General features: G+C 44.0%; 1 protein-coding gene across 1 annotated transcript in view; it reads right to left on the bottom strand.

Annotated features, from left to right (window-relative positions):
• Nucleotides 1-25,174, bottom strand: part of tei (irregular chiasm C-roughest protein teiresias) — a 314,069-nt gene that overhangs the window by 79,721 nt on the left and 209,174 nt on the right. The window contains exons 7-8 of the mRNA XM_069118895.1: nt 10,502-10,624; nt 151-294 (exon numbers count right to left, since the gene is read on the bottom strand). Of these exons, the coding sequence (XP_068974996.1) occupies nt 151-294; nt 10,502-10,624 (267 nt within the window). The remainder of the gene's footprint in view (nt 1-150; nt 295-10,501; nt 10,625-25,174) is intronic.

Below are 25,174 nucleotides of genomic sequence, written 5' to 3'. Positions count from 1 at the left end.
AGGTAACAGATGCGTTTAACAAAGGAAACCCGAGTCTTCGTAAATGAAAATACGTAAGAGTGTCAAGCCAGTCTCACAGTTTTGACAGAAGTTTAGAAATCCCGCCAAGTCTCGGAATATGTAAATTATATTGATGGGAAAAATACTCACAGCGTACGTTTAGGAAATAACCGATACTGGTGAATATGCCGAGCATGTGCCTGGTGTAACATTTGTACCAGCCGCTCTCGGCGCGGCTGATTTTTGTGAAGTTCAGCCATCCGTCGTCGCTCTGCTCGACGGGTGGTCCATTGTCTGAAACACAAACAGAGAGGCTGTATGGTACGGGAATTAACTCGGTGGAAACATCACGTCGTCCGACCGAGCCGGCGGCGATTCTACGCGCACGCTTCTCGCGCGGAATCGCGTCGCGCTCCTACCCGATTAACCGGCATCGCGTCGTTGGTATTACGCGGTCGACGCTGGCGCGGTGCCAACACAGGCCTCGTTATTGTCTTTCGAAAAATCTCTGCACGCGCGGGATTACGCGCCAACGATTCGAAACCTGCAATGGGGTAGGGGAATGCTGTTTCGAGGGTTAAGTAGCTGGGAACAGGTAACCTCGTGTAATTTTACTATTTGTTATATAGGAAGTCATGGTAAATAAGAAAGTCTGTGCAATTTTGATACTTTTACTTTTCGTACTTTTCTAGCAACGAACTAATCTCACGTAGTTGTATCATTTTCGGTGCAAGGTTTAGTAATCGAGCGAAATCTTATAATTTCGATATTTGAGTTGCTGCTATACGTTGGTACATCGCAGCAAGCGTATCTCGGCAAACTAGCGCTGTCTCGTTTTCAACATCGAACGATTTTATCTTGAATGTCGAAAAGAAATACGAAAGGATTAATGGAAAAATTAGTTACAAAGACTGAGAGTAATTACATGAATTTCTATGGAAGAAACGTATTCTCATAATACACTACGCCACGCCAGGCTAAAGATATATGTCGAATGGAATATCAAATTGGAATTAGTAGAAGCATAAGTCGTGGACGATGAAAATTGACCTGAGTACCGATAAATCAAACTACCCAGCAATTCCACCTACCAATAATCCCGATTAAAACGAACTAATCTCACGTAGTTGTAACATTTTCGGTGCAAGGTTTAGTAATCGAGCGAAATCTTATAATTTCGATATTTGAGTTGCTGCTATAAGTTGGTACATCGCAGCAAGCGTATCTAAGCAAACTAGCGCTGTCTCGTTTTCAACATTGAACGTCTTCATCCGGAATGTCGAAAAGAAATACGAAAGGATTAATGGAAAAATTAGTTACAAAGACTGAGAGCAATTACATGAATTTCTATGGAAGAAACGTATTCTCATAATATACTACGCCACGCCAGGCTAAAGATATATGTCGAATGGAATATCAAATCGGAATTAGTAGAAGCATAAGTCGTGGACGATGAAAATTGACCTGAGTACCGATAAATCAAACTACCCAGCAATTCCACCTATCAATAATCCCGATTAAAACGAACGGCCGCGATAAATCTTCGGACGCTACAACCCTTTCGTGCAGCCGGAACTTAAAACTCAGCGATCGTATCGATCGTATTTTCGTTAATCAAATTAGTACACGCGACTCGGCTATCTTCCTCCTTGCGAGTAGGCGGGGCGGCGGTACGATAAGAAACAAACAAAAGTGAACCGCGAGGATCTACCGCGGCTCGGCTTATTCGAGCGAACGAGTAAAACAAAGAAGCCGAGGAAAAGAAAAAGGAAGCAAGGAAAAAGAAGCGGCATGGGAATCCACTGGTATCCGTTTCGCGAAGTCGTTCGCGAAACTTTCATCCGGCCATAGGCATTTCGTTGGCTCGTTGTTTTTATCCCGCCCACGATGCGATTTGACGAAAAGCAGGATTCGACGCAGCTGTCGGATTTACTGCTAGTTCTCTGTGCTACGTCCTGAATGTGTAACAACGTCGACCAACAGAAGCACAGGGATGAAAAAGGAAGAAGGGTAAGTTTGCTAACGGCCGTGGCGAAAGAAACCGAATCGAAAAGAGGAAGAAAAAGAGAGAGACGAGGAAAAAAACGTTCTCGCGTGTATACTCCTCGGTCGACGAAGTTTTCTGACGAAACTTTTGTATGATCCGGTATAACGGTCTTTGGTGGTTGAAACTCGGATGGTTCAGAGGGCGGATCACCAGCGACTGTCTCGTTAAACAGCGAGCTCGTGCCGTTGCCAAAACACGCTCGATTGTGTTAACGGGACCTATAGGCTGGGAAGGACTAGCAAGATGTCGTGCTATTTTCTATGAAATAAGAGCGGCCCGTGACTTGGCCCGCCAAGCACGATATATCCGGTAGGGTTATGCGGGATTCCGGCTATTTGGCTCGGAAACAAACGAACCGTGTTTGAAACCGAGACAACGCAGAGAGAAGCTCCGGAAAACGGATAGAGTGGGATATTGGCGTGGAACGGTCGGACAGAGTATTTGGTATAACGTAGAGCGTTTGTTAATTTTGACCGGGTCTAGACCACGACGTTGCCAACTTATCGAATACTTTGAAATAGTTTCGCTCGAATAATTAGTTTAATTGGTAATCAACGGTACGATGCATGGAGAGTGAAATTGAGATATTTGTACGAGGTGTTCCATAGTCGATAGTCGAACGAAGTAGGATAATTGTTAGAACGAGGTCAAGATTTGCGGATTGCTTGTTCGATTTGCTTGCTGGGTAAAAACGATTAAGATTCTCGAGATCTTACGAGAGAAAAGAAATTAGGATTGTAAGATTTTGTTCGAGTAAAATGAAGTGGAAATAAGATTCGAATGGAACGGAGTTAAGTGAAATAAAACGAGGATAAGATTTTTCACGACTCGAACGAACGTCGGTGAGTAATTCTACTCGGCACGCTTTATAAAACGAGATATTCTCGTCTAAGCTCGAACAGCCGGCTATTAGTTGCGCGGAGGAAGCAACGCAGATTGCGTTTTTTGCACGCTGTTCGAATAAAAAGTAGAAGAACGATCGCGAAAGGAAACGTTCCCACGGAGACGAGTTTACGCGAGGTTTACTCGTTTCTTTGCCGTGTGCAATCATTCCTAAAAAAAGTGTTGCTCGACTTTACCTTTCCGGGTACGTCAGTTAGCCGATCGAAAAACTTCGTCAACGTAAATACCGACCCGTTGCAGCGTTCTCGCTCGTTCTAAGACTATTTGAAATAATTTTGCTAAAAAGAAAATCATCCGTTGTTAACTCGCTGAAAGGAACATTTACCATCGATTGTAGCAATATGAAACCTATATAGATCCTTAGAGAACTCCCTTAGACGAAAAAGTTGCAGAAAAATTAGCCACAAGACTCGCGATATATAAAATTTGGACCTAAACTCGTCTAAAATAAAACGCGAAAACATTTTCAGAGAAATCTATCTCGAGTCACTAAACTAGTTGAAAGTTCGCATATTTTGTTGCTGTATTCGCGTGTACCGTTGCTGCTTCAAAAAGAAAAAAAAAGAAAAAAAGAAAAAGATGAAAGATCTAGCAAAATATAACTAATTTAAATAAATACGAATAAATCTCCCATAAATCTGGCGCGTATAAAACTCGAATCTTCTCTTTAAGTTGGTCTGCAGTAGACGCGATTGTATCACAAACGTGGCATTTTTTCGCTGGCAAAAAGGAAGCGAACATTTAGAATCCGTCAACGAGTTGCACGGTGGAGTTCGCAGGAAAAACCGAAACGAGGTTACGTATAACACACATACATATATATTTGACTCTGGCTGGCATCGCATTATATGCTAGGTTCGTATGAACAATGATCGGATGGGGATCTACTTCCCCCGGAGCGGTTTCCCGCAGCTGACGCCCTCGTACGTTCTCCGGAACGTCCGTAGCTCGAATGTATCGTCGTGATAAATCGTTCGACGGGGCCGTGATAAATTCATCCTTCTTTTCATTTAAAATATCCTCGCCCTTAACCGGGCCACTTTATAGCGATCATTACATATTGATCGTATCGCCGATGGCAGAGAGCTGGCCGCTGCTTTTTCTTTTCCTTCTACGTCGATAAGTCTTTACGACGACAATGTCGTGCGTCAGCATGGTTTTCTCTGATTATTCCAGGCACGAACAGGGTGGCCGATTTTATCGTGACGCTGAAATTTCGTGAACGGGCTCGACTCGCGGCAGGATAACAGTGGACTACAGATATTTATCGATAAATTGAATTCCAGTTGGGGATACGTACAGCCAGAGTGGATGGCAAGTGGTTGGAAAAATTGGTTGTATGTTGCGAATGGTAGGCGAAACGAGTGTGATTAAGGACTCGAAGAAAAATCGTATACGAGTTAAACGAATAGTTGACAAATTAAATCGTTTACGGCGGTTATGTTAGTCGATATAGTAGGAAAAATACACGGTGTATCGAAAGGATATTAAACTTATCGCGTGACCTCCTTTCCAACCATATATCGCGCACCCTTCAATTATTTCTAGCTTATCAGACATCCGACTACCAACTCAGATTTACAACCTCGGAAAAAAAGAAAAGTGGAAGGAACAAGCAGAAAGATGGAGAAACAAAAACACGGAACGGCTAGGACGAATACGGAAGCCGGTCTCGAGAACTATCAAAGAGCTAGTTGAACCGCTGGCCAAGCGTCGTGATATTACACGGTATGCCACGAGGAAAAACTGCAGTTATCCAGCTCCGTGTGCTATGATATATCGCTGGAAGACGAATGGTCAAAATATCTGCCGGAGTTTCAACAGTGATAAAGAGCTCTTTGAAGGAAAGCGAACGTGCTTTCCCGATACCTCCGGGCATCTGGATTGAGATTCGTTTAATAAGAGAGCACCCGTTCCAAAAAGAAATTGGGATCCACGGGAACGAGAACGAGGGATGGCGAAGGACGAGATCTGGAGAAGGGTGAGTTGAAACGCGAGGCTAAAAGCGAAGCAAGACGAGCTCAGGGGGTGGAAAGGATGTGGTTGGAAGGAGGCATCGCCCGGAGCGGCTACGTGCTCCAAAGGATATTAAAGTATTTTAATTGCAGCGGATTTCGCGGAACGCTGGAAGGATTTATTCGAAATCACTCGATCGAGTCTATGAATAGGGATTAAGCTCTCGCTTCCAGCCTCCCACATCGTCCAACCCCTCGTCTTCCCCTCGTGAACCGATGCACACGGCAGGCCGGAATTCCGGACGTCAGGAATGGAAGGCAGAAATAATTGAACATTTAATGGGATAACTGGCGCTTATACCGATCGTGACGTCGTCGAAACCGAAAGACTCGATTCGCAGAATGTTACCCTCTTGTTATTACTATGATTGCGAGGACACTCGTCGTGGCTACCTGTTTCTGGCCAATCTCTTCTTTCGCCTTTGCTCTATGGTTCTTGGCTGGTGTCACGCGGAACAGATCGACCGGATAAATTCGTTCAGCGCACGTTAAACGTCGAATTGTGGGAAGTGGAACGTCGAACGAGTGTTTGGTCGCTCGTATCGCATCGAGCGTGCCACGAATTCGTGCGATTCTCGGATCATACGGATCGAAGTCTGTGGTTTTAAACTAATTATCTACTTTCGAGGAATCGAGAAGATCGACATCTTTGAACCAGGATCGCAAGAATCAAGTCGGAGGTTCCAGTGACATCGCGTTACATCGGGCACGATTAAACCTCAGATTCTTAAAGACAGCAATTTATATTACAGCCATAAATTTCAGCCATTATTCTTTTACAACGGTCGACAAATCGAATCCACTTATCCGGACGATAATTGGCAGTTCGTTGTAAAGCGAGAAGAGAATCAGCTCGGCACGATGGAACGACGCAAGATATTTTTCGCGTACAATTTGTTACGGTCTCGTGAATTCTTCCGTTTCGGATACCGTTGAACAATAATCCTCTGCGTCAACCGTTCACCGGTAACGGGTCGTTCATCATATTTCTTATCACTCTCACCTAGCTGATCACGGCAGAAAGTGACGGGTGCAGCTGCTCTCAGCATTTTGTGTAACTCAATAACGGGACTAACGAGGCTTGTACGATTAACTCGACTCCCGATAAATTTCATCGCCCTTCCACTACGGCAAACGGAATTTCTCTTCGAAAGGCGAAACGTCGCCATCGCTTTCGAAGATCGAAACATCGAAAACATTTACGATATCGTTGCTATGTTGATTTTTCGATGATTTTGAAAAATATTTTCCTTACCCGAAGCATGAAATATAAACTTTGATTTTACAAACAATGCTCTTTACCTAAAACTTATTGTACAAATAAAGATCTATTTGTAATTAGTAGCAAAAATTGGGAAGTAGATATAAATTCGTATGGGAAATGTCCAAACACGTACGATGTGATTTATCGTGTTGATTTTACGATAGATATTTTCTAAAACGCGTGTAATTACTTCTTATCGAGCTCGTATAATCATAAATATTCGCCATAAATTAGTTATTGATTTCGGCATACGCTTCTGTTTCGTTACTCATTGTTCTACAGCGCAAATGGTAGATATTTCGCCGTACGTTCGTACTATATTATCAGATAGAAGCTGATAACGATAATTTACGACGTACGGTATTACGCGAAAGTCTTGAACAATCTACCAAATAGAAACATTTCTTTTTATCAACCAACGTACAAATCTCCACGATGTAAATTCCAGAATTTCTCGTTATATCGTTTCCTACGAGCGATTACCCGAGATATTTTAAAAAACCGCAACATTCCCGCCATTTCTACTGCTTCTAACGTCAGAGGCTTGCAACGAGATTAAACATCGGCTTGATCGTAACTCGAATCGGTACTTCCGTAGCAGCTTCCTTCAAAAGGTTCGACCTACAAATTCGGAAAAAACCGTGGTTCCATAAAAAGTTCAGCGAACGCTCGGACCGAACCGCGTTTAACGAATGTAATAGTTTCGCCCGCTTAAACTGGCCGGTCTAATCAAGAAAGTGGTCTCGCCGTTGGTAACGCGGTACTCGCCACGAAAATCCTACTCCCGTTTCCTTTTTCGTGATCAAAGTTTCTCTGATTGACGACGAATAAAGGAAATTATACCGCGGCGAACTTTTATTTGCCACCGATTCGTAGCAAAAAGCAACATCGTTACCGATCCTCAAACTCCGTCTGTAAATCCTTTTCATGATTTCCACTGGTCGGATAAAAGGTGCAGAGGTAGACCAGTGGAAAAAGTCTGCTAACTGTTAGGCGAACGCGAACGAAAGAAAGAGGGATCGACATCGAATTTTCTGGCCGGAAAAGAGATTCTATCCTGGAATTTAGGGTGGTGAATATCGTTTGGTGTCTGAACGCGTGCTTCGATAATCATTTTTCAAAGTGGAGAGACAACGTCGTTGGAGTTTTTAGGGGTATTTTTACATCATAGGGGAGACAAAGTACGGGTGGATTTTCGAACTTGGATTATTTCGCGGTTTAATGCGCAGGATAGAAGATTCTTACTTTACGGCGTGGCACAGACACGGTTTCAAAGAAGCATATTTAATTTAACATACCGTTGCAGTCGGCTTCTAATTACATTAAAGGATCAGCTTAACGAGAACAAATGCACACTCGGACTGCATGCTCGAATGCAACCTTTTTTGAGGGAGGATAAAAAGCTGCTGCGAAGAAAGCTCGAGGAAATTTCACGATCAAATCCAGTTTTAAAATTCAACAAGAGCATCCTCCGTAGCTCCGTGAAAATCCTTCGACGTACTTGGAATTACCATACATTAAATCCTTCAACTTCTCCGACCATCTTCGCATATCTTTTTATTTTTATTTCCTACGGAAAATTAGCAAATAGATCGAGGAGCCAAGAATCGAAGAATCCGTGTTTTAGAAAGAAAAGGTTATTCCGACGGAACAATTGGCCGCGTATCATCTATCCCTGGGCTTCGAATCGAGCAATCAAGTTGCAAATCATGCTGTTCGTGCGAATAGCTATCACCGATGGCGGTGCAGCTACGAATTCGTGCCTAACACGCGCGTGCATCACACGCGGCCAGAGAACGAATCTACCTACCAGCGGTGGTTCTCTGTGTAACGACGTAGCATGCCGACTCGGGGCGAAAAGTACGTCCATTAAAACAAACGTTAATTCCCATGGTAGGACGCGTAACGACTCGCACCGCGGCCGTTACGTAAAGCTGCACGTACCTGTACCTACGTACGTTTCGTAGTACTGAAACAGGCGTACGGTCATGAGGATACATAACGCCGAATTTGGGTTAACTCTTGGACTATGCTTTGAACAAGAAACACAGGAGAATATCTGCCATCGTTACTTTCTTCCTTTTGAATTAGTCCGACGAATTTCGAGGGCCAAGCATTCTGACTTTTCTACGGAATAGTTTCTAGAAAGTACATATCCGTAAAGTATTTTTATTCGAGCGTCCGACGTGTCCGTTCTTATTCTACGTTATGATACGAACTACTCCGAAAAATACTGCGGATCAAGGTTTCGCATTCTACAAGGTAGAGACAATTGTTAAAAAAATAATATTTGAAAAGTATGTTCATTCGCGTATCTGATGTGTTCGGTCGTATTCTACTTTATGGTATTTCTTCTGCTGACCTTGCATCTGTTCGAACGAATTGACAGAAGGCTGAGATGATAAGAAATAAAGCCCGAAATTCCAGTCAGGATCGAATGATATATAGCTCGGACTCGGTTCAACCCCTGCTGATAATAAGAAAAGAAGAACGCCATATATCGTCACTGGCTACATAGCTGGCATTTTCATCGATAGACGCTACTAGGTATATTATATATTAATTTATAACCTCGCTATATCGTGCAAGCCCGGTTGTATTACTTCGTTACACAGTCTTTTCAGACGCAATGTATTTTTATTATATTTTACTGTGAGATCTGACAAAAAAGGTCGACACAAGAGCCAACCTACTTACATATAAAGTAACTGCTTCACCTTCGACCCGGACGTTTTATTCTCTCTATCTGAAATCGTTCAAGAAGCTTTACTTTTACTCGTTGCCCCAGCTAAAATGTTGTTACATCGGGGTGTATCGGAATTGAAGAACCTCCGGAAGAACTCAAAGACGCTACCACGAGGAAAGAGAGACAGTGTCCGGGTAGACTAAAGGGGGAATTATAGAAGGCTTTAAATATTTATCAAGTCGTGGGCCAGTCTACCGTCGGCGAGCTTTGACAAAGAACAAGAGGCTGCTAATGAATCCAGTCGGCTGGGAGTAATTCACCGTCCCCGTTTCTCCTCCTCGAAGCAAATGGAATTTAAGGGAAGAGGCGAGAGAACTTCTCCATTTGCCAATCTTCTTCGATCCTCGTGCTTAAAAAGAAGACTCGTATCGATCGATTTCCACTTCTTTATCCCCGAATTATTCGTTCATAACCGTTCGATCTGTGGTTAGGAAATACAAATACAAGGTATCGCGGAAATCTATCTCTTTCGCTTTCGTTTCTATTCTATGGGTTTTTTTTCGATCGAGAGGTTCGTTTCCGCCGGAAGGGAGCCGACCACTTCACCGTCGAGCTATCGATTACGGTCAGAGGGGGAAAAAAAATGCGACGAACGAATTCGAACGAGCCAACGACGTTCCACGTTCGTACAAGGAGATTTCCAATTATCGGGAATAAGTCGGTGGAACGCTTCGAAAGCGAAATCTCAATGGAGTCCCATTGATTTCTGCGAGGATAGGTGGATGAAAGGAACAAAAAAGAAGAAAGAAGAAAGAAAAAAGGAACGAAGCAAAGCACGACGAGAAAGAAGAAGTAGAAGTAGAGGAAGAAGTAGCGATGCGCGCGTGACTGACGAAAGGCCACGAAAGAGCGGAGAAGCCGTCTCGAAGCGTAGAATTTTTAATCTTGACGAAGCATTCACAACACGCCGGATTAGAGGAACGAGAAAGAAGCACGCCATCGGGTTGCTTTCGCTACTCCACGAAAGATAATATCTGTCACGCATACTTATCCACGATGAGGGGATTCGCTCGCCTGGAACAGGGTAGGATTATTTATTGTTCTGACTTTCACTCCACGAACTCGCCACAGTCCTCTTCGGGTCGCCGTGGTATACACTAATGTGATTATACGATTTATCGTTTTGTTTTCTGATGACCGAGAAGAGACTGATAGTCTGGACGTTGATAGGAAATGGGAACACTTGACCCAGGATAGGAATGGGGCGGATAATTCCGTCTTGGAATAGAAGATGAAAATATGCCGGTTATTCTAGGTTTTGTTTTTCTTGCTTTCTTTTTTTTTTTTTTTTTTTTTTTGAGAGGTAGCCACGTTGCGAATTAGTAGGAAGAAACGTAGGTTGGTTTCGAAAGAGATACTTTGCATTTTTATTAGAGACAATTGCAAGATGCGAATGTTCCGGTATAATATTTCTAAATATACATATATTTTTCCACGTTTTCCGTCTCCTTTTAATCCCCGTGTTTTAGGTAGGTTGTATGTATAGCTATCGAAACATGGAATTCTTCGTTGCTACTGTCACTTACCACGTTGCCAAATCGGTGTGCTAGCCGGATTGCTGTCCACTTCGCATTTCAGGCTGACGGACATCCCCTCGACGATCGGAATTCCAAAACCAGGTAAACGCGTTATCGCGAACGACGGAGTATCTGAAACAGGTATTAAGCAATTACTGTCAGCCCCAATATCGATAGTCGTGTGTCGATCACGTGTCAGTAGGAGAAAAGAAGAACCGCTATCTTTCGAATTCTTGCCTCGAATTTTCTCTAATTCTACGATTTCTCTAAAGCGAGCGAACACGTCAAAGACGTAGAATAAAAATCCCAGCGAAAGATTTCTCTGTAGATAAAATACTGGAAAGAAAAAAGCGTGAAAACTAATTGTTCGAAAATATGTGGAATTTTTAAGTCTTCTCGGTAAAAAGAGTTTGGTACAACGAGGCTGAAGTTTCGCAGAGTACGAACCGGTAAAAGAGTTTCGAATGTTCAGGGTCGTAAGGTATTTATATTTGTACACCGGACTGCGTCGTTATTATTGTTTATTAATGCGCGCGGAGAAACTGGAGCGGTAGGTAGGTCGATAAGACCAGAGCTCAGCGTCTTAACACAAATTGTATAGTAATAAGGTATCGCAAAATTTCGCGTTAGGTTGCCCGGGACGTAGGCTTAAGCAACGAGATCTGAAATGCGTTCTCTATACAAATAAATTCAACTTAGTCGAGTACAGGAAAAAGTCGATTAAGGGTAAACCGCGTTATGAAGATTCTCGTGTCGCTGCTGGTAACACAGCGAGGAGAAACTGTTAACCTTATTTGCTCTCGAGTCCAAGTTACGATATTGCTTGCTTATTTTATTCGTAGCGTTTATATCGTTGTATAAGGAAAATATTTAAGCTCGACTCTTAAATCTTCTCTGGAATTATACATCTCGCGATATAGAACGTCTTAAATATTCTTCGCATAATAAAAATACTGCTCCTTAATGCGAAAAGTAATTCTCCATACCGGAGAAATTTTTCATCCGACCACGATTATTCCTCAAACAGTGGTCTCTCGTTGATTCGGCGCTCGAAATCGGTCAGACCGACAAAGGACAACAAAAAGCCCGAGAGGCAAAAAGAGGAATATCGAGCGGAACGAAAGCAAAAATCGCGCGACTTCGTAATAACCGAAACGAGCGACGGGGAGGAAACGAGCCGCTCCATTGCGGACATCAAACCTACTAATCGGCAAAACGGAACTGCGCCTCTGACGAACGAGCTACCCCTTCGCCCCGTTTTGTGGGCGACGACCATGGCGCGCTACTAGCGTTCCTTCCGCGTCATTAACGACCGACCTCGAACTAGGTGACAGAATCGGGCCGTATCCAGAACGTGGATGCACACATGCGCGTAAGCACGCGTGCTACATAAAGGACACGTACATACGCGTCCTTTACACACATATAGGTACGTAAACGTATGTTGTATACGCGATAGAATCGAAAGCGTTCGACGAACGAACGAGCAAGCCAACGACGAGCGAGCGAGCGAGCGAGCGCGTTTCGAGGCCGCGAGTAATTAACGAACAGCATAGGACAGTGAAAATTTTACGACCCACGGGTCGCGTGCACTCGTTAAAATCAGCCCTGTCTTTATTTCGCTTCGTTCCCCTATTTTTTCCTTCTCTCCGTCTTTCTTGCGCTCGATGTCCGGTCGGATGGATGACGACGGTCGTCCCGTCCACGGCGGGGAACAGGCTGGCGCCTTCTCGCGTGAAATCAAAGCTTGCCGTGGCGCCGTCCGAACGTTTGGTCGCGCGCTATATCGCGCTGTTCGTTCGGTTCGTTAATATTTCAGCAGCGCGCCGACGCGAGGATGCCGAGGATAAGGGTGTCGAGGTCGCGAGATAAATTGGTGGTTGGAAAGGAAGAAGAGGCGACGTGGTAGGTTTAGAGGAACCGGTCGTAAGAGCAATGGAGACGAATCGCGTTGAAAAGGGCGAGAAGAGAATCCCAAATACATCGATGCGGGCTGGAAGTAGCAAAGAGGGAGGAAAAGAGGAAAAAAGAAGCGAGAAGCTTTGCCTCCGACTACCGGATGGCTCCAAGTTATTCACTCGGCTATAATAGCGCGGTGCTGAGACAATGCAAGCTTAATGAAAGCCACCCCCACTTCTTTTCATCGCGTCTCTCTCTTTCTACCGGTTTCGTTGCTATCTTCGTTCGTCCTCCTTGTCCCTCTTTCCGGCTATCCTCCGGGCGTCTTTGTCGCTCCCGCCGTTTCTTCGTCCCTGTCGGTTTTCCCTGTACGTCTCGTGGGTCTTGCTCGACGCCAACGGGGATAACGCCACCGCCGCCGCCACCACGGCCGCTGTGTAGACTCGGCGCAGTGGCGTAAACACCAAACAAAGCAAACAATGAGACACAGAAGTGTCCCACAGACCTCGATCGCTTAATGAGAACTTTAAAGCGCCTCCGCAAACTACCAGTCTGCCTGTTTTAGACAGGATCAAAGGCAACCGTATGTCTGAGTACACGATGTATTCGGAAATGTCTGCCGACGCGATAGGGTTACGTTCTATTTATCGCGATAACGAGAACAGAAGCTTTTTCAAGATCGAATGCGAAACGTCTTTTCTAACGGAGTCTCGCTATAATTAAAACCGGCCTAGTGGCCGATCAGATGTTCCTAACACGCGTATACCCGATGGAAATATTTCGAGATTGAAAATATCGTTCGATCGAACGAAATTCCACATCGCCGTTTAAACAGAACAATTAAACGTTCCCCAACGAACGTACCTCTTCATTAAATAATGGTCACACGTTCCCAGAATTGACCCAGGTATTTCTAAAACAGCCAGTGTGTACAAACACGGAGGCCGCAAATACACGCTCGCAGCGGTTCCCTTACGTGTTCTCTCTCGTATCGTTCTCTCGTTTGCCGTGTGCCCGATAAATCGCACGTCCGGGACTCGTTCGAACGCGAAATTCCTGCTCTATTTCTCCCTGTGCCCTGTGTAATTCCCTTTACGCGGGTCGTGAATTAACGCGAGACGAAAACGACGGCAGATTGTTGTCCCGATGGTGGCCGACTGTCGGTGTTTGTACCGGTTCGAAGAACTCGACGAGAAAGGGTGAAAGAAGGAGGCGAGCGTCTTCAAAGAAATTTTTCCTGCCGTATGCCACGGCTGTTGGAATGCTCGTAAACCTTATACGGACCGTTAAGCAAACCTATACACCAAGGGGTATTTGCGAGGGTACACCACCAGTCGTTCCAGCGAGAGTTGCGTAAAGCAACGTGAAAAAGAACGTACGAGTACGAGTTCGACCACGGTTCCACCAGCCGCTTGTAATTTGTATCGCGAGATAGCTGTTGCCAGCGACCGTGTTGCGGTCAAAGGGAATTCCTCTGGTCTGGAATTTTAAATCGAAAAAAAAGGGAAGAAAAAAGGGAATGGAAAGGAAACAACATGAAAATAGGGAAAAAAGAGAGAACGGATCGGAACGAATCAAACGTGACCGATTGTTTTGCCTGTGGCTTCCGCTGTTTTATGATACGACTGCGAAGAGGGATCGTTTTTTTCCCGAGCTCCGGGAATTTACAGTCGACTTTTTAATCAGTGTATAACGTAAAAGCAGCTGTTTTTACTAATTCCGTTTCATGGAAATTTTATTATTCTTTCCGTCGCGATAGTGATTTGCGAGGGAATCGAGAACGATGCAGCGAATATTTAGTTGTCCGATCGATCGGATACCTATATTTTTTCCGAATAAACGCGAAAAAATGTGGCAGAATTGACAACTTTGCGACCATCGTCACGTAACGATACCGACTTCGCTATTAACGAAACAATAGGCGAGTGCAAATATTTGGCCGTCACACGTCCACCACGGTGAACGCAGAAAGCTCGCATACGCGAATGGAAACTATCGTGAAAACTCGTTTATGCAGGAAAAATCGTGACGCGGCTGTTAAATGATTCTTTGATGATCGAACGCTTTGCTGTATGGTATGCTGAAGTATTGCCGTGCGAATTAAGCATGCAACGTGTTGCCACTGCTATCGAATTTACTCCGTTTTTTAACGACATTGCTCAATAGACGTTCAAAAAGTTGTACTAATCGATGGTTATCGATTTCGATGAAATTTTTAGGAAAAAAAAATACCTGTCTTTTGGTAATATATTTGTTTCATACAGAATTGTACAAATACGAGAACGATTTTACGCGCTATAGCGTTGTTGTCGTAGCTGCTGTTGTTTGTTTATTTAGATCCAGGAGATGTGTTCGATCCAATCAAGTTGACCAAATGAAAACCAATGTTTTCCGCATGGTGGAACTATCGACAAGGAAATCGATCAATCAATCGGAGAGTGAGTCAGTCGGTTAACACCCGGTAATCACCTCGCCTCGTCAAATTTGTTTCAAAGAGGTACGCAATGTGGTGTTAACACAGATCGAGCGATTCCTCTGGAAAAATGACATTGCGTCGTTGAAAAATTGCAATACCCGCGAGCAGAGAAATAACAACTAAATTACTCTCTTTTTCTACCGGTCTTCCATACAACTAAATCCGGAACCGTAAATATGGTACATATACACGTTGATGATGAAACTAACGATATTCGACGATAATTGACATCGAAATGAAACAAAATTTTGCAGATACCCGGATAACCATTCGTAAAATATCTAATGGATCAGAGAAAAATCCACGTTAACTCGATCATTCATTATGTAATTGTTCGCCATTACATTCGTCTCTTATATATATTGGTGTATATTTCAATGGAACTTATTCCAGCGGAAAACAATTCTATTATACAGAATATTTCGTGACATATAGGACGATTTAATTAAAAAATGACGCAGTCTGCAGTAAGCTATATTCTCAACCTCATAAATGAAATACCGATTCCGTCACACGTTTTGGAAAATAACCTGTGAAAAGTCGCAGATCTCTATCGACGAAGACTTGCAAGAATATTTTCCATATCGATGAATTCGAAGAACGCCATTAACTGTGTTCTAATTTCACGAAGATACGAATATTTCTTCGGCTCGTTCTATCTTAGGACGGAGCAAAAATGAAAATAGAACCAAGAATACGCTTTTACACTCTAAATTCATCGCCTTAGGTCGTTCAATTTTCATTTCGAGAGCGTCTCGAACAAGAAGCGAGTAATTACGTGTAGCCGGGTGATTCTGTGAAAGGAATGCATTTTCGTCGCTTTCTGTGAAACAAGGAACGCGATGACGGCTCGCAGTATTCGTCTCGTAAACAAGTTTAAGTTCCGCTATATTGGATCACCGGTCATCGTGCCGGAGATGTAAGCGTCTGAAACGCGTGCTTGGCTGGAAACGTTGGCCGATTGTTACGGATGCGCCCAGTGTCCCGAGCGTTGCCACTTTGTCCAGTGTGCATGGAACTTCATTTCGAACTACTCGTTTCGCGAGGAAACGCGAGGGTCCGGCGAGAATTAATAGAACATGCGAGCGGACTGGAATGTTTCGCAAGGTACTTCATGGTTAAAACGTTGCCACGGTCCCGCCTGTTTTAAGGGCCGGAATGTGGCACGGATGAAAATGACGTCCGACAGTTTACGGGTGGTTAGTCACGTTACGGTTTAATTAGGTAAAAGGTTATGATAGTAGTAAAGGGGAAAAGGAGAGGCTTGCTAGTGGTTTTATCGGAGAGACTTCGCGATGTTCGAGGACCACGGCAAAAACGACGATAAGAAATTTTATCAGAACGATGTTTTGGACGAGGTTTGCCAAAGCTGAAACTTTGTGGCGGAATAAATAGCGGATTAAGCTTCGTTCCCGAGAAGCGAGAAAGATTTAATTATATGGCGATGTAACAATTTTGCAAAACAACAATTTTACAAAGGAGAATTCACGAAAAAATCACGTTTCTTCGTCCTCGAGCTTGCGAAGCTTTAGTTCTTTAAGTAGTTCGCAAACTAGCTATTTCTCGTACGTGTCTGCAAATCTCTCCGAGCCTTTATCTTCCTCTCAAAGTAAAAGGCACACGTACGACGCACACGATGCGATGCGATATTCTTCCGCGCCCTGAAAAAACAAACACGACGTTCCTGGTACGTATAAGACGCGGGAAATATGAAATGGCGAGGTGACGAGGGATCGACGGAAACGCGATAAAGCGGCGAGTACTTGGTTGGGTTAAGGATGAGAGGATTCGAATCACCGATCCTGCAAACGTAAGTGACTTGGACGGAGTAGTAAATTGTAATCGTGAGTTCGTGCAGTTTCTCGATCTCGAAGTTTGTAGTTACTCTCCGAAGTATTACCCAGGGAACCGTGGTAGCCTCGCTACCTGGCTAAGCATTCTCCTGTTTCTACCTAATTACCAAGTATCAAGTAAGCTTCATAAAGCTGCTATTAATCTTGCTCAAGCGCGCGGCAACGCCGAAATCCATAGGGTATCGCGGCAACGTCCTGCACGTTCGCACGATCAACTGCATGATAACGTCGCGTTTGACGTGCGAGCAATTTACAACTAAATTTCCAAATCTTTGAATTTAAACGAGCAGCAAGATCTCGCGATATCCGCGAGAGAATTAAGAGAATACTTTGATGGGCCAATTTGTCAACTAACATCGCAAACTTCGCTTCTCAAGCAGTTGCTCGAAAGATTCGAAAATAGGATTTAAGTCGAGGATTTGCTTTGCACGTAAAGCGTAAATGAAACTTAAATCCTAGTTCGTTGATTATATTTCCTAAAGCTATTATCGAAAAATGTCGATAATTGGAGTGGATAATTTGATACCTGTTACTAACGAGCGATGCGTCAACCACGGTAGAACGAACCAGCTCCTGATCAGACACGGCCGTTAAAAGTCTAAAGCAATCGGCGAATTTCAACTTTCCCTTCTATCTACATTTTCCTTACATTTTAAAACCCGCTGACTTTTATAACCTCGTGTTAAACATTTCTTTCACTCGCGATCAACTGCACTGATTTTGCCCCGCAAACGAGCGACGCGAAAGGAAAAGGGAGACGAGATTTCCCGGACGGTTTCTCCATTGCTGTCAACTGTACTGGCAGACACCCGATAACAAACCCACATTCCCGCGACCAAGCGTAGGGCGCATCTGCATTCATCGCGTAGATTCGGCGGCCCCGTAACAATTTTCATTAAACGACCTCAATAGGCAAGTTATACAGATGAATATAGCGTTCATCAGGGCTGGTGGAACGTCGCTATCGAGGCGGGGCGGCGCGTGTTTCGCCAGAACAAACCGGAAACGGCGACGATATTATACAGCCGGGTCGGTCGGAGTCGAACGAAGGAGGCGCGCCGCTGTTTCACAAATTTGCAACTTACTTTCGGTTTCGGGCGGTCCGTGCGGCAGGACGGTCGCCATAATTTAGACTCGAGTTTTCCCTGTATCTGTGTTAGTCAAATACGACGAAACTGGTGCGCGTACAAGAGCTGGGATTAAAATCAGTCGGTTAACTGGTGTCCTTTGGCAAATAGAACGGAGACGAAATAAAAAAGGAACAGGAAGGTTTTAGAGTCGTTGGAATATGTGGGAAAGTGGAACAGAGAATTTCTTATATATCTAACGGTTATGTACAATCGTGAAAAGATACTCGTACTGTTCGAAACGTTTCACGTGTACGAATAAGGTCGTACTGCATCACGTGCCATTTTCCGAGCGGCGAACAATGCTCGTAAATGAGATTATCTTGGCAGACGCGTGTCTCAGGTATCGAGATACGTCGAGTTAGAAAATGCATTTACAGAATAAAGAATTTACTTGGTTGGTACATTCCTCCGATGACAAACGCGGACGAGTCGTTGCGGTATAAAAGAGACAGAAAGTAGAACTTGGATGAAACGAAGGGAATGGAAAGAAGAAAGAGAAGCTCGAGAATGAAAGAAGAAACGATCGAGAGAGTGGAAAGGATAAATGGGCAAGCAGATTGGAAGAGATAGAAGCGAAGCGAGTTCAGCAATTCAGCAATTGGCACAAAGCAAATCGCGGCCTAATTAGAAGATAACATCGGTACTCGTGGCGGGTTCGTGACGCGTGCGAATGCTTCACGTGATTTGCGAGACTGTCACGGGATAATCAACGAACGGGTCTGCCGCGATCACGTTTGCCTCCACCGGGTGCACCCGGTTGCCGTGGAAATAGCTTCTCGAAACGTCGCGATAATTAACCGGCTCGTCGACAGAGTCCAGAGAAGGCGTGATTCAGCTGGAACGAGACAGATATACGTACACGAACGCACAGCCATACACGCACAAAGGTAGACAAGGGTAGAAATGGAACGGCGTTCGCCGTGTCGGTGGAACGATTCAAAGGATAGACCGCGTTGTATAATTCATAGAGCGCGGCGCAAGCGAGAAAGACAGAAACGGAAAAATATAGGAAGAGAGAAGGAGCGGCAGAGAGGGCGCGGCGAAAGGCAGAAAAAAGAGCAGCGTTTCGTGGAAAAAGGTTGAAATCCATTGGCGTGGGCCAGCGGGGATATAAGACTATCGAAAAACGATTAATCCCTGAAGAGGATCACCGCACCGGATGAAAAGCGATATTACCCTGGGGGCCTCTAATTCAGCCTAATTGCTCGTTTATGCGAATCCTTGAAATATTCATGAAGCTTTATGAGAATTTTTCATCCCGCAGCTCACGCTGCTTCTTTCGAACTGTTACCCAAAGTGGCAGGGGGCTGCACGTGTTTCCGCCACGAGGCGCTACGCGATCGATCTTCCGTCGATACCAAAGGTACACAAGCAGTTTTGTCGAGGCGATGCGTTTGTGAAAAAGACACAGGCCGCTGATTTTATATCGAGGAACTCGTTTGAGAAACGACACGGTGTATCATCCTGCTGGCAGAGATTAAACGGACGAACTTAATGGGACACAGGTGACGGTTTCTTCGACCCGATAACATGAAAGCTAAACGCTTGCGATGGATTTTAGGTGGATTCCGCTTGAAGCTTCGAGCGTGGAACTGGCACGGTTACGTTGTAACAGGTTTTTTCAGTCGATGTAGAGATACGGATGAATTACGTGCGAGTAATTACAGCTTAAGTATACAGACTGTGAACCAGGTATATTTGGACTGTCTATGGCTTGTTAAATAATGGCGATTAACTGTTATTTTCGCTTAAATATACCAAGTATGTGAGAAAGAGGTCGTACGTAGATGAAGATAGAAACGAAGAAAGTATGGGAAAAGAAGAGTTTGGAAGAGCGCGGGCACGAATCGTTGAAAGCGAAGATACGGAAGAACAGGAAACTGAAAATGTCGAGAGAAATTGGAAAGTTCGAGAAAAGGAAGATCGCGTCGGCGGGGTAACTGGCACAACGCGATTCCAACGAAAGACGTTTTCTCATCGGCAGTTCATCGGCTGAGAAAGGGAGAGGAAGGGTACTTATGTTCAGCCACGGTACCAGGCAAGGATGGTAAAAACCACAGTTAGTTAGTTCCGGACTCCTTGCCTCGAAACAAATTGCGTTTAAAGAGGAACAACGCCGACGGACTTTCGCAGTTAAATCTCATCGGGTAGCTTTGAGCAAGTTTTTGTGGCCAATAAAACATCAGGAGGGGTTGGGTAATGTTTTCTACCCAAGTACCTTGCAGGAAATCAAATTGTCCGAGCGCGTTTCGCAAGTGTCGCAATATTTCCTGCGTGCGCCATCGACCTTGTACCGGATCAAACGGATTGGATTTTCAATTGCTTTCAGAAACGTTCCGACGATTGTGACCGTAGAACACCGCCTCGGGCCATCTACCTTTGGAAAGCATAGCACAGTTGCGTTTCAATTAATCGACTAATGAAATAGTTGCGAGAAAAAAGGAAAACAGACAGAAAGAAAAGAGGAAAGAGGAAAGGGGGAGAGGAGGGGGGGATATAAAAGTAGCGGAAATCAAAGAGTAGCAAGCAAGCGAACCTTTCAACGTTTCTGGGACGATACAGTAACGGGCAGTTCGCCTCGAGCGAGTTTACATCGCGTCGTTTCAATTTCCGAATGGGCTGATCAGAAGGAAGAAAGGCACATGCGAACGAACGAACGAACGAACGAACGAGCGGTAGAAACGGAGCACGGGAAGAGCAACGGGTTGGGAAAGAAGATCGTCAGAGTATTGCTTGGACGTACGGTCGCCGCATCGAGGACAGTCGTTCATTTCGCGCGTACGCTAGCTCTTCCGGCGTTGAAAATTACGCAACTACTGGTTCAGGGAGCTGGCGAGGTTACAGACGAACGAAGGGACGCCGGTGGCAAAGGGTGGTCGATGGAAAACCGGGGAAAATGTGGGAAAAAGCGAGCGCGATAGTTCGACATCGTCCGAAGGAAAAAGGGAAACGAGCAAACAGGAAGGAAGCGGTGGAACTGATACAACGTTACGCGACGATACAACGAAATAAGCGGACAGAAGAGATGGAAACCGACGCGGCATGCGTATATCAAGCTCTGCTTGCTCGCCGTGGGCCAGTTCATGCGGAAAAAACGTTTGCCGGCGACCGAGCATAAATAACCGGTCATCTCCAGGAAAAAAAAAGCTTGATCGATCTGTTCAGGTTATTAATAAGTCGTCGAGCAGCCTGGAATACGGTTTAATGTCCGTTTGATGTTTAATCGTTACGTAATTCGTATCGTTATTATCGTCGTATTCGATAGGATTTCTTGGAGAGATAACGAGTGGAACGAAAGAGAGCAAGATCGGCAGCCGGAAAAACAAGTTTATATTTCCCGTATCTACGATTGGCAGAAACGTGTATTGTAAAAGTTACGCCATTAGTCTGTTAGTACACACGCCTCTTTAAACAAACGACGTTACCGTGTATAGTAATTTGTGCGTAAAATAGCGAGAAACGTATGTTTAGAGATTTGAAAAATATCGAACTCTTTGCGAAAAACCAGTGGAAGAATACGAACGTCGAAGCCTGGACAGGAAATTAATTAGACTTTAAGTTGATTGGCTTAAGACTGGAAGTTAACTGAGAAGTTGACTGCTAAGGAGCTTCGCGGGTCTTCGTTTTTGTCTATGTTACACGTAGATCGAGAAAAGCCTGAAAATTTGTTTTTCCGGCTTTGATTAAGTGCTTCTTTAAATCACCTCTTTTTTTCAACGACGCTAACTAGCATGCTCTCGAGGAAAGACAAAAGAGTCGCGAAACTTTTAGTATCCGCATCTTTCTAGGGCCATCAAGTTTATAAATCTAGGTAATTAACTCTGCAGGAAGAAGTGTCCGTTTCTATCAAGCAAATGCCTGGAGGAGCAAAGTTTCCTTACAGATCTCTGGACATTGTTTAAGAAACATTTTCCTCCGGTAAAACATTCGCCATTGCCTTTTGCTTAATTATACGCTTCATTTAACCTTTTGACAAGATCAGAGAAAGCAAATGTTCCCTTTTAGAACTTCCAAACTGAGAAATTTCAATAAAACAGATACTTCGGAAACTCGAGCTTTCTTGAGAATATTTCACGTCGTTCTCTAAAGGTAATGTGAATTCCAAATCGTATTTTTCAACTTGCTTTTAATTTAGTAACAAAGTTCCGTCATTATTAAACAAATTTCTATAATTTATAAAACACGGGCTTAAATTCTTCGAAATTATTAAACGCTAGCAAATATCTCTCTCGATATAAATAAATTTCAAGTAATATACGGAACGTCGGCAAACTTTCTCTCTCGTTAAAATATCTCTAATTTACGGAACACTGATAAACGTTTCTGTTACCATAAAAGAGATTAGCTTAATCTTTATTCGTTCGGTGAACAAAAGCGATCGTACGAGAATCTTAAGCGTTTCCTAGGTGGAATGACAGCTAAAAATTGTCTAACAATTTCAAACTGCTACTTCGTACTCGTTACGCTACTCCGCAGAAGCGTAAAGTCGCGTTTCGCGATTTCCAGGACAAAAGCGTGAAACGTTATAACGTCGAGACGCGATTGTGCTTCAAAGCCACGACCTGTTTCGTTCCGCGTGAATGTTTTCGCTTTTAGCGCGTATCATCGTAATCCTGGACTTACGACACGGCATTTACCGTCCGTGGCTGACCGTTCTTACAAACAGTGGCTTTGAGCATCGAAAATTGAACGGCGAACGCTGAATTTCTCCCCTTCTAACGCCTTCATTTTCTTCCATTTGCTTCGACTTTGATTTCATTTAAATTTGCTTTAGCTTTAATTCTTCGGTTGCAAGCAAACTTACTCGATAGAGTTCTCTGTTGATGTCAGTGTAGTTGAAACTCGATGCTTTGGACGTTAATCGCAGTTTCCTCTACCTTATAGAAACATCTTTTCCTCCGATTTCCAATTCTTAATGTTTCTTCTTTAAGATTCTTACAGTTCGTCGAATCTCTAGATCATTTAGTTTCTCAGTATATTTTTTCTTTATTTGCAATTCGCTGTATTTTACTGTTAGAATTTAATCTTGGAATTAAGATTAATAATCTGTGGAAGACACAATGTTTGTGTTAAAATAATATAATGTGATATTTATTAAACGATTATTACATGAATTATAAGTGTGTTGTGGAATGTAGACAGATGGCTAGTTATTTTCAGACTGACTGGCTTAGTGACCCATGGCCCTTGAAAAGATTTTGAACCCCACTCTCTATGCAATAATGAGCGTGACCTGTGTAGATGTCTATGTGGCGTCACATGTGCCACAGAACCTTCTAGTAGTTTCTCGACGTGCCCAATGTTCCATCTATATCTTTATGCTTCTTCCGCCGAATTCTCGAAACAGCATGCACGCGCTAGCCTCCGCGGTACATCTCACGAACGCACGCCAGTGGGGATATCGCTGGACAACGAAGGGAAGAATCCGTTCGATCAATCACCTCATCTGTATGCGAGTAATATCGTTGTATTCCAACATTTACTATTATCGTACCTTATTCCTCTGATTTAATTCTCCGGTATTGCATCTATACAAAATGTCGTTAACGCGAGTGTAAAAGAGCGAACGTAAACGATAAAAGTAAACGAAGATCAAATTTACGTAATCGAACGATTTAGTTCAGTAGTTAGTTAGTACAGCGCTATTACCGAGCTACTAACAGAAAATCGCATACGAATATTTCTTACGAAATAACTAAAATAAAACAGGCAGAGTACGCGATATTCCACTAGAGCCTGTTGCGGAATTTAAAAGATAACCTTGCAGAAACACTCGGTGCTCGACAATTTTACGCTTACCATTTACACCAGTGAGCTAAATGTAAACTTAGATAGTTCTTCAAGAAAATCTTCTCTCTACGTGCTGTTCGCCGAACAGGTCTTCGAAACGACTGAACGTAAACCGTCGTAAAGAAACTGTCTGCACGCACGCGATTGCCAAGAAACACCGTTGTCATCGTGGTGTCGCCGGTTAAACCCGTCGTTACGTCCGAGGTTCTTGCGAACGAGCAACGATCTAAGGCAGCTACATCGAAAGACTAGCCGAGGAAAGTAACCCTTCGTCGTAACTCGTGCCGGTCGTTTCGGTTCACGGCGAACGACGATTTACATCGGCCGTAACCGCGAGAAAGGATTCCGGGAAATTGGATGTTACTTGGACATCTAGTCCGCCGTTTTGTTTCCTACGCTCCCTCGGACAAGCTTATGGCCCGAGTCTGACTTTTCCGGCGGTTTCGAATGATCTCGTCTGGATAAAGAAAAAATCGAGGGACGTTGAAACTTACCAGACCACATGGTAAGCTTACGTGTATCGAGAGATAAGGTGGTATTTATTTAGGTTCGCGAAGTAGGTTTACCGATAGCAGGTTGTCGGGTAGCTGGATAGAAGAAGAGAGGATATGTTTCTGGAATATCGATCGAATGGAGCAAATACTTTTGGAAATTAGGATTCGATAAGAGTGACCCTACGAGATTGGATTTAGTCTGACTTGTTAGGGTTTCTATGGTATCGATATTGTATTATGTTTCTTTCTGTGAGTTCTATCGCCAGGTATCAGATTCTGGGTCTCAGATTGTCGCTAGACTCGTCTTATGGACATCTGTCCTTCGCGATAATCGCAAGATCATCCTTTCTATATATTCAAACGTGAATAAATTGAAACGAGACTAAAATCAAATTACACGTAATAGATCGTCGCAGATTAAATGGGATTTTCGTTTGCAATTATCTACGTCTTTTTACGTCGATACCTAGTATGCGACGAAACGCGGATCACGCTCGTAGAGATCGAAATTAAATCGGAAGGAATGCAACCACGTGTCTGGAAGATGTAGAGTAAAGAAAGGCCAAAGGGATAATTAGGAATTCTCGCGTAAATTACTTTGCACAAAAACTTGGTAGAAAATCTACATATCGTGCTAACGAAACGGCGAATTTTGCTCTTTGAAAGCCGAAAACGAGTGTCAACGCGAACGTTACATCGTGATGCAAGCGCACGACAAGGATTTTAACATTTTGCGGCAATTCCAGTGACAAAGGAAGCACACGGTGCCTTTCCCTCGTCAGCGATTCCGCGCGCGAAGGTGCCATAGCGCGGGAATTTGAAATTCAGATTAATACGGAACGCGTTCATCGTTAACACTGCAAAGGTCTGCCTGGCTATGCATTACCATACATGCGCACCCTCGCGCATCCAGATACGAACGCGCACCCTCACACAGACAATATTCCAGCTTCCTTGTAGCTTGCGCGCATATGATTCCGCCATGGTGTTTACCTGTCTCACGGCTGGTTGGAGAAATTCGGAAACCAGCGCGAGCATGT

Source organism: Bombus flavifrons, chromosome 8 (assembly GCF_040668555.2).
Source record: "Bombus flavifrons isolate JBK064 chromosome 8, iyBomFlav1_principal, whole genome shotgun sequence".
Taxonomy (NCBI): domain Eukaryota; kingdom Metazoa; phylum Arthropoda; class Insecta; order Hymenoptera; family Apidae; genus Bombus; species Bombus flavifrons.
This window is presented reverse-complemented; position numbering and strand designations above follow the sequence as displayed.